We start from the raw sequence: 10,284 nt of genomic DNA on the forward strand, positions 1-10,284 counted from the left end.
TTAACAAAAAGGAAAACTAAATGAATAAATAAGAAAAAAAGATAAGTTCATACTGTGTTAGCACTACAGCACTTTGGAATTATGCGATGAGATGAAACAAATATTAACAACAGTGATGTTTGTTGTTCTTCTTTTACTATATGAAGAACTTACTATGATATTTTGCCTAAATTCCCCTTCTGTCTGGCCAGTTTCAGAGGGATCTGCCCTTACTTTCCAGAACCTTGGTAAGTGAGGGGTTGGTAGAGATGCAGAGCGAGATGGGGGTGAGGGTGACTAGGGGAAGAAGAAAAGGGAGAGAAATTAGAACTGAACCATGTTTCAATGGGAAAAGTTAAAAGTTTTGCATGCCCACTGGACTCCTTGTGTATGTATGTTCACCTCACAGTAAAAGTTTCTATTCCATTGTGGTCAGAATTAATTTGATGGTAAAAGACAAATCAATCTATGTAGTAAGAGTTATATCTGTAGCTATATCTTTTGGATATCCTGCATGTGTTACCCCCATCCAAATATCATGAGACTCACATCCTAATTTGTTGGAATCCCCCCAAATAAAGATGTTTCTTGTTAGAAAAAAATCTATCAGAAAAATAAGGGAAGATCCTGAAAACTGGGATAGGCACATTTACTCTGCTATGGCTGTGACATTTTGAAACCATAAAAGTTACAGTTTACATTTTCAACATGCATAGTTAGTTCTACAGCATCATTGAATTACATGAATACATTTAGAAAGAATTAATGTGTATATGCTGAATTATCTGTGCTCCCTCTGTTGTTCCTATTTAGGATGCTTATCTTCTTTCCAGCTCCAGATTCTGCTTAATATAGCTTTAAAGAAAACTTGAGAGTATTTGGTATAAGTCCCCCTTCTTATTTTACTTTTTCACAATTGCATGAGGTATTTTAGGTCTATTGTATTTCCACATAAATTTTAGAAACAATTTGTCAATTTCTACAAAAATTTGCTGGATTTTGACTGGAATTATAGTGAATTCATAGATCAATTTGAAGTAATTGAAGTTAAAAATGATTAAGATTTTCAACATTAAATTTTTTGTTTGAAATATTCTGCCAAAATGTTAACTTTGATAAATTTCATTATTCAAGTAGGGTTTTGTACATTCTTTAGAATTTTTTATGTGCTTTATTATGTTATGAGTAAAGATATTTTTTTTCCAATTTGTGTTTTGCTTTGTTTGCTTTATTTATTGAATAAATGTATGTTCAAGTATATATTTTGCTTTTTTTGATTTCTTTCATTGAATTCTAGTTCACATGAAATAGAAGTGATAAAAGTGGATATCCTTGCCTTTTTCCAGATTATAGGAAAAATTATTCATTCTGTTCATATTAAATGAGATGTTTACTGAAGATTTCCTAAGATGCTTTTATTAAGTTTAGGTAATTCTTTTTTAGAATGAAAGCTTGAATCATTTGTTTCCTCATAAGTGGGTGTTAAATTTAATCAAATGCCTTTATATGTATCTATTAAGATATCTGTGGACTTCTTCATTCATTTAATACAGTTCAATTACATTAATTGATTTACAGTGTTAAACTCTCATTCCTGGCATTAAACTGCACTAGAACACAATGTATTATCTGCACATACATAGAGGGATTACATTTGTTAATACACTTTTGCTAAGATTTTTTTAAATCAAAGATATGCTGGTTTCATTAAATGAAATGGGAAATATTCCTTCTTTATTTCCAAAAGAGATCTTGGAGTATGATTTCTTTCTATACATTTGATAGAATTACAAGCAAGTTCATGTGAACCTGCAGTTTTCTTCTTGAAAAGGGTTTGGATTTAAAATTGATTTCTTTAATAGATTCAGGGATGTTTCTTCTATTTATACTAATTGTTTTCTGTTGAATCAGCTTTTAGGAAAATGTGTTTCAAGGAATTTTTCCATCTTATCCAAGTACCAAACTTATTGTTATACATTATTCAAGAGTCCTTGTAATCATTTTAATGTCCTATCATGAAATCCCTTTTTTCCCTTCATTGTATGGATAATTTTTTATATATCCTGTATTATCTATAATGGTCTACTTTAAAATCTATTAGTTTTATGAAGATTTCAATGAACCAGCTTTTTGTTTAATGAATTTTCTTTATTATCTTTCAGTTTCTATCTCTATGTTTTATATGCTTTTCCCCCATTCTTCTATTTAATTTATATTTAAATTATCATATTTCTAATTTCATAATATGAGATGCTTAAACTATTTTATAATTTTTTTCAAATATAATATTTAGAACAAACTTTCAGTATTCTGCTAAACACTGTTTTAATGCTTTCTACAATTTTCTTTTAATAAATTGTGTTTGTATTATCATTTTCTTTTTAATTTCCATTGTAATTTATTCTTTGATCCATGCATTAATAAAAGTGCATCATTACTTTTTCAAACATTTGGGTATATTCTTGTTATTTTTGTTGATTTCTAGTTTAATTCCATTGCTATCAATAAACGTATTCTGTATGATTTCCAACCTTATGACATCTCATGGCCAAGCAGTGATCTCTCTGTGAATGTTTTGCATAACACTTGAAGAGAATATATATTCTTCTGGCATTGTAAGGAGTTGTGTATAAGAATCAATAGGTTCAAGTTGGTTATTAGTAATGTTTAATTTTGCTTTATCTTTATGATGTTTGTTTACTATTTAACTGAATACTGAGAAATATTGAAATCTTAAACTGCAATTAGATTCATTTCTCTTTTTAATCTATCTTTGCTTCATATATATATATATATATATATATATATATATGAAATGTTTTTTAAATTCCTGTTATTATTTCTTGCCCTGAAATTTGCTTGGGTTTTTTCTTATTAATATAGCCAATTGAGCTCTCTGATGTTTAGTGTTTCAAGATATAACTTTTTTTTACCATCTATATTTAAATGTTTTGAATATTAAATATTTTAAAATGTTTAAAATGGGGTTCCTGTTAATAATTTTGTCTCAATTTAAAAAAATACATTAAGATAGTTAATCTCTGTTTTTATATAGAATTTCAAAATCTTTTATATTTATTGTAGCTGTTGATGTGTTTGGGTTTAAGTCTACTAACTTCTTGTTGTTTTCTATTTCTTATTTTTTTCTTTTTTTGCAAGTGAAAATGAAATGATAATACAAACAAAATTGTCGGAATTCACTTTGAGTTTAAGTGATATTAAGTGAGTGTTTTATGATTAATGTTGTATGATTCTACTTAATTTCTATTTAATTTTCTTTGTTGGCTTGTTAACCAAAATTTTGTTGATTTGATTTGTTGGTTGTATTATATTTTATATCATATATAATATATCTTTAAAATCATCACAATATCTGCCAATGACAATATATAACTTACATATATATTTATGAATATTATAGTAGTATACTTCTATACTTAAATTGATTTGTCAGCGGCTTATCTATTTTATTGTTATTTTCCACAGCCATTTTGAATTTATTTATTCTATATCATTTATTTTATAATTTATAATTATCTGCCTACATCATTTAAAAACTATCTTTGTTCTTATTTTTATTTGGAAGTTCTTAAGTTTGTTTTTGAATTACCTTTATTGTTTCTGTGTTCATTATTGACTTATTTTCTGCTGTCCATTTTCTGAGCACTACAAATTTAGTTATAGCTCATGCATTTTTATATGTAATATTCTGCCTATTGTTCATATATAAATAGTCTGAAAAACTTTAGTTTAAATTATTTATTTGGTTCAAGAGCTTTTTATATAAATAGTTTAAAATATCTTTTCGAATAGATATAATTTGTTTAGCTTAGTTTTTTTTTTTGTACTGGAATTTGAACTCAGGTTGAGCCACATTACCAGCCCTGTTTTGTATTTTATTTAGAGATAGGTTCTTAATGAGTTGCTTAGTGCTTCGCCTTTGCTGAGTCTAGTTTTGAACTCACTATCCTCCTGTCTCAGCTTCCCTAGCATCTTGGATTATAGGCATGAGCCACCACACCAGCCAATTTGTTTTATTTTAGTGAAACTGTTCTTTTTAGGTTTACTATATTTTCATTTTGGTCAGAAAATGAATTTTTATATTTAAATCTCAATTTTTTTTACATATAACATTTATTATCCAGGACGATATACTGTTTGCTAACAATCCTGATGTAGGTACTACAAAATGAAATAATAGAACAGTGGTTCAGTAAGAAATTAAAAAGATTGTCCAAATTCTCACCTAATCTCTATCTTTAAACATGACAATTTATATTTGTCTTGTTTCATTTTTTTTTCTTGCTATAATAAAATATCACAGACTGGGTAATTCATAAAGAAAAGAAATTTATTTCTTGGAATTCTGCAGGTTGAGAATTCCAAGAACAGAGATCTGGCATCAGGAGATGACCTTTATGGCAAAAGGAGTCAATCACATGGTGAGAGAGCGAAAGACCAAACTTGCTTAAATAACAAATTCACTCTTCTAATAACAAGCTCTCTCCCTGATAACAACATGGATCCATTCATGTGAGCCAGGCCCTCATGACCTAATAAAGATCTCTCTTTTCAACACTGTTGCATTAAGGAATAAGTATCTACCACATGAACTTTTGGAGACATGTTCCAACTTTTGCAGTGCTGTTTTCTTAAAAGACGTAGAGATAAGCAAGGTTCCTTTGGGGGCTCATAAATCCATCTGTCTACATTGTCAGTAGAGGAGAAACAGTCCAAGAAGGCCACAGAGGATGGAATTCAAAGGCCACACTGTTGTAGTTAGAGGTGAAGCCACAAAGCAAGACACCTGAGATCTGCAAAGGTCTTCAGCTGAGTTTTGGGTAGAGTAACATCTTCAAACATAATTTTCGGGCAAGCACTGCTTAAAAGGATTCAAAGGAACACTACCTGAGATGTACATAGGACTGAAAATCGTTGCTGTTCCCAACAGTGAGAGTGGAAAAATCTCTTATTGAAGGGGCAACTTTGACAATGCCCAACTTTAAAGGATGAATTAAATAAAAAAAAATCAAAATATTTGTGTATGAATGAGCATACATTAAGAGAAAATCGGCTGTGCCTTTTTTTTTTTTTTAAAACATGATCTTCCCGAAGGATAATAATGAGAGGCAAACCAGGAAGAAGTCCTTTTCCCCGTTGTGCATTCATTCTTTCCTTGGGCACAATGAGGACCTGTCCCTGCAAATGCAACAGTTTATTTGGCAGCCATGGGTCAACCAGTGTGAGGATGCTACTTAGGATTTTAAGTAGTGGAAGGAAAACATTTCCTAACCATTGAAAGGACACCTCATAGGGCACTCAGAAAGGTTTTTGCCTTTGTCACTGGGCAAAGTAAGGACTATACTGGTCCCATCTAGCAAAATTTAAAAGGAAGCAGAGGCAACTACCATTTTCAAGTAACATAACTATGTTCCAGAAGAAACATTAGGAATATCTCTCAATAGAAAACTATTTAGCATCCAACAAGGTAGAAGACACTATGACTGACATCCAATTGACGATTAGCAGCCTTGCCAAGTTGTGGGAAAGAAAATATGACTCATAATAATATGTGTATCTTTGTGGGCAGATTGGTGGGAACAGTTCAATTTGGATATAAGCAATAAAGGGGTACGTTATCTTAGATAATTTAAATATAATAATAATAATAATAATAATTTAATATTTTGGTTTATTGATACCAAAGATCAGATATCTTAAACAAAGACAATAAATAAATATTATTTTTCTTTATGGTAAGTTATTATTCCAGTCCTCACTATCTTGGCTTGGTACTAGACTGCTCATTAGAATGTGTTCTCATATAGATACTAAATTTCAACTATCTTTTTAAATGAATTCCCAATGCAGTACATGTTAAAACTAGCTATTCAGTAGCTACTTATTGAATGAAGGAAAGTTATATATGCTTTCATATAGAGAAAGCTTAATGATGTAAAAAAATTAAACCCAGAAATTCATAATAGTAAACATAGGCTCAATAATGCTTAATAAAATACTAAAATCCTCAGTATTTGGTTGATATGGCTATTTCTCTAATAAGACAACAATGTAAGGCAATATTACATAAGGATTTTAAATGATATAAAATGAAGATGACTATTGGTAAGACAGGCAGACAGAAAGGCATAAATCAATATGAAATTATTTTAAATAGTTTTATAGCTATGGAGGAAGTCTAACTTAATGTAAACATAATTTTTATTTCAATCAAGTAAAGGTTATTTTTACTTGATACTTCCGGGAACAACAAGAAAAGAGGAAACCATGCACAATAATATTCATAAAATTTTAAATTTATTTGGTGGTTATATTTCCAAATCATTTAATATTAAAAATTTCAAGAAAACAATATAAGTATTAAAAATGTAATTGCTCCATTTCTTCAAGTTAGTGATCAAACTATGGAATTACTCCTTCAATAATTATAACTTTTGTGTTTCAGTAAGTTATATTTTATATGAATGCAAAAATAGTTACATCCTCAAAGTTAAAACTGCATGATTCAGAGGAAAGGGAAATAGGAAGATCTGGATTCTAGTTTCTATGACTTTGAACACCTAAATTACCATTTCTAAACATTAATTTTCAGTATGCTAAAAGATAATGAAAGTTTAGCCACAAAATGATCTGATCAACTAAGATGTTGTTTGTGAGGGAAGAGATAATTAACTAATGTTGATGAGTTGACCTTAGTTTTCTATATATTTTATAATAAAATAGATGCTAAAATTAAAATAGAATGAAACATTTGTTCAACAATCTCTGTCTTAGAACTTAGTATTATACTTTATAGTAGACATAAATTTCAGACACACCAAAGTAAATTTTAAGAACATATATTTATATTTGAAATTGAGGTACTCACTGAATAAGATGAAACTAAATAAAAATGATACATAACTATGGCATGATTAACCCTTGTCATTGCCTAATTAGAAAACATAATCTTCTAAATACAATCTCAAAAACCTCAGCGACACATAATACCACTGTGATTACAGTAAATGTATACATTGCAATGAGAAAAATGGTCTTTTCAACATGTTCTGGAACCATGCATTTTATAATAGTCATTTTTTTCCCAAGAGATGCAGCATCACACAAGTAAAGTGGTTTTACTTGGAAACCAAAGAGGCGAATCTGAAGCCAAAATGCTATCACCTCTAGAGTAATTCTTAATAAAACTGAGAAGATGTAGATCACAGTGTAGATGGGCTTTTGAAGAATACATTCTTGATTGATGCTTTTACATGCAGCATAAAGATGGAAAATAGCTCCAGGAACCAGGACAATCACTAGTTGTAATGCCCAGAATACCTAATGTATGTCAGAAATATCTTAGTCAAATCAATGGATCAATATATAACCAAAAATACCCTAAAAAATGCCGATTCTTGACAGAAGCTAAATTAAAAATTCTAAGTTTCATAGAAATCTTACAAACAGTAAATAGAAGATCATAAGCACAGCAATGTTTGACATATCATATTTAATTACTAGGACATTTAAAACCTTAAACACAGTAATTGTTAAAATATGATGATATTTTACCTGTCAACAATGAATTACTTAATTTTAGTAGCTACTTAATTTCTATATTCTAAATACAAATCTGGAGTATAATTTTAGTATCAATAGATAATAGAATTTCTGAATACACAGCTAATGAGAGAAAAAGTAATATTAATTCTAGAAACCATGCCTGTTGAAGTACTCCTTTTAATAATATTATTTTACTTTAAAAAAAAATTGTGTGTTGTGGAGTCAACGTTAATGTGCTCACAGAAAAACTTACTTGTGGAGTGATCGGCCTGAATTGATTGTAGCAGAAAAGGTTTATGTCTCTTTTGTCTGGATCACAGCTGAAGTGCAGAGCCTCGTTCCCATAAACTGCAAAACCTAACACTCCCAGGAAGAACATTCGGACAGATCCAAAGAAAAGTGTGTGGAATTGACCAATCACAGTCGGAGGTTTAACCTTTTATAGTTTCAGGAGGAAAAAAGTCATTGAAAATAAACATTAATAAAGGAATATTCTAAAGGATGTTCTCATGATCACATTTTTAAAACTTCAGGTTCAAGAAGTTTTGAAACAAGATAGATTTGTAGCAATCACCAGACAAATACAATGCCTCTATTATGAGATTTCTCATGCCTTTTCACCCTCAAAATATGAAATGCAACAGTCAAATAGGGACATATTGTCAATGAAATGTGTAATTTTTAAAAATATTTTAAGCAGCTTTGAGTTCAATTAATATCCTCTTCCCCTCTAATCTCTTTGGAAAATTAGATGACAGATTGAATATTAAACACTATCTTAAATATTGTTTATTTAGTTGTCACTACAAGTTTTTTGACTTCTTAATTATGGAATTGAAAGAGTGAATCACTTTAAGACATCAACATCTAAAGGTACATACTGAATTCTTCTATTTATAGACTTAACTTCAGAATATTTTGAAGTATAAGGTTGTTATTTATATTATTCACCATAAACATAGAGGAACTTACCTATCACCACTCATGCAAATCAGGTCAATAAACACAGACAAATATCATAAAAATTGATTATTTTTTGGTATGATACTTACACATCCTTCATAGAAGTTTTTGATGTAATTTAGAGACATGTCTCAGGAGATGCTATCCTGGCATCCCTGCGGGTTAATTCTTGACCCACGTTGCTGGTTCGCTTCTGCCAGAATCAAACTCCTATATTCTCTCATGACTCTTAGAGCAGAAAACAGTTATCATTGCAAATTTCTCTCCCCTCCTCCTTTTCTATCTTTTTTTTTTTTCATAGATCTCTGGGGCCCCAGTCAACTTTCCTATCTGTGTCCTAAAAGAAAACAAAAACAAAGACACAAAAGCGGAGGGCATGTGGTCAATCTAATAATCCCTTGACTTGCACTATCAGCAAAGCCAGCCAGTCAGCCAGGAGTGCCAGCAAAGCAAGAGGCCAGCTGGACAAAGGCTCTGAGCACTCAGTGCCTCTGCAATTACCTGAGAATTGTCTGCATGTAAACCAGTGGACTCTTTAGCTTGGGGTTCCATTAGGTGTGTCCTAAAAGATAAGTATATGGGCAATATCCCAGACCCCTTCTTGTTTACTTCCATGGAGTAAAACTAACTTCTAGCAAGTATAAGAAATAGTAACAAGGCTATGATAAATATTATCATTGAATATTACTAGTGTGTTCCTTTGTCTTTTTGCTGAATACTTGCCACATATATGGAAACACAATTAGGTGTCAATTCTGAGAACACACTTGTGGGACTACTAATCAAGGTGAGACGGGTCTAGCCCAAACCATCAGAATGATATTTTTTTTTCTTTCATCCAGAAAAGTTTCTCTGTTCCTCTTGCTGTGGGTGTTCAGAATCTTCACTAACCAAGACAGACAAGTAACTACTTCTAATTGATGCATCTATTTTCTATCTTCCATCCACCTATAATGCCAATGATGGAACATATTTGTTTTCCTTACCTGTCTTTCTCATCTTTATTTGTCTTGTGATTTGTTGAAGATCGTAACTCCAGACTTCACACTGTATTCTAGCAGTGGAGAAGTGACTGCATGGTACTTGTCACTATGGGCAAAGGGCAAAGGTGATAGCAGGGCTGAATAGGATTAATGTGATGGATAGGAAGCAATAAAAACAAGCAACTTGATGATTCCTCAGAATGATTAGATAAAAGTATTGGAGAAAAGGTTCTCATCTTTCCAGAATCAGAATTCCAGGTTTCCTTTGTGTCTATTCCTATGAAGGGACATCTAAAAGCCCTAAGAGCCATATGCATGGGAGAAATCCTGTTTTGACTTCTAACATTGTGCAGTAATGAATGTTACTGTATAGTTAAATATATATAAGTGTTGGACATGTATGAATCATCAGCATCTTCATTGGTCCTTTAAGGGATGTAGATAAGTGTTTAAAAATTGATGGTACGTATAGAAGAGGGAAATGCAGAATCATCTTCATTGCTGGGTAATCTATGAGGGGCCAAATGAATAATATCAGTTTTTCCCCTTACAGGTTCTGACCAAACTGAGAAATAAGACAAAGGAATAAGGTATAAAGGTGCCAAAATATTATCCTTATTACACATAAAAATTAGAGGTTGACGAGGGCTGTGGTTTCTCTCTTTAGGAAATTGTGATTCTTAGTAAATTGTTGTGTCATAGTCAATGCCAAATCATGGTTGCTTTTCCTGCCTGTGTGGGGTGCCTGCCCGCCACTATAAGAGTCAAGGCATGAAAAGAGCAAGATAGAACT

General features: G+C 31.1%; 1 protein-coding gene across 1 annotated transcript; it reads right to left on the minus strand.

Moving 5' to 3' along the window:
- Nucleotides 1–6,280: 6,280 nt before the first annotated feature.
- Nucleotides 6,281–8,157, minus strand: Gje1 (gap junction protein epsilon 1). The gene is made up of 2 exons (XM_005334857.4): nt 7,799–8,157; nt 6,281–7,320 (listed from the first exon to the last, which is right to left on the minus strand). Exons 1-2 carry the CDS (start codon nt 7,922–7,924, stop codon nt 6,925–6,927), a joined length of 522 nt encoding a protein of 173 aa, XP_005334914.2. The 5' UTR covers nt 7,925–8,157; the 3' UTR covers nt 6,281–6,924.
- Nucleotides 8,158–10,284: the final 2,127 nt, after the last annotated feature.

This window comes from Ictidomys tridecemlineatus, chromosome 8 (assembly GCF_052094955.1).
Source record: "Ictidomys tridecemlineatus isolate mIctTri1 chromosome 8, mIctTri1.hap1, whole genome shotgun sequence".
In the NCBI taxonomy this organism is placed as follows: domain Eukaryota; kingdom Metazoa; phylum Chordata; class Mammalia; order Rodentia; family Sciuridae; genus Ictidomys; species Ictidomys tridecemlineatus.

Excerpts from the sequence above, each read along its gene's own strand:
- Gje1 (XM_005334857.4), bottom strand. The coding sequence starts at position 7,924 with ATGTTCTTCCTGGGAGTGTTAGGTTTTGCAGTTTATGGGAACGAGGCT. Across the intron at positions 7,321-7,798 it reads TCAGGCCGATCACTCCACAA|GTATTCTGGGCATTACAACT; the intron begins GTAAGTTTTTCT and ends GACATACATTAG.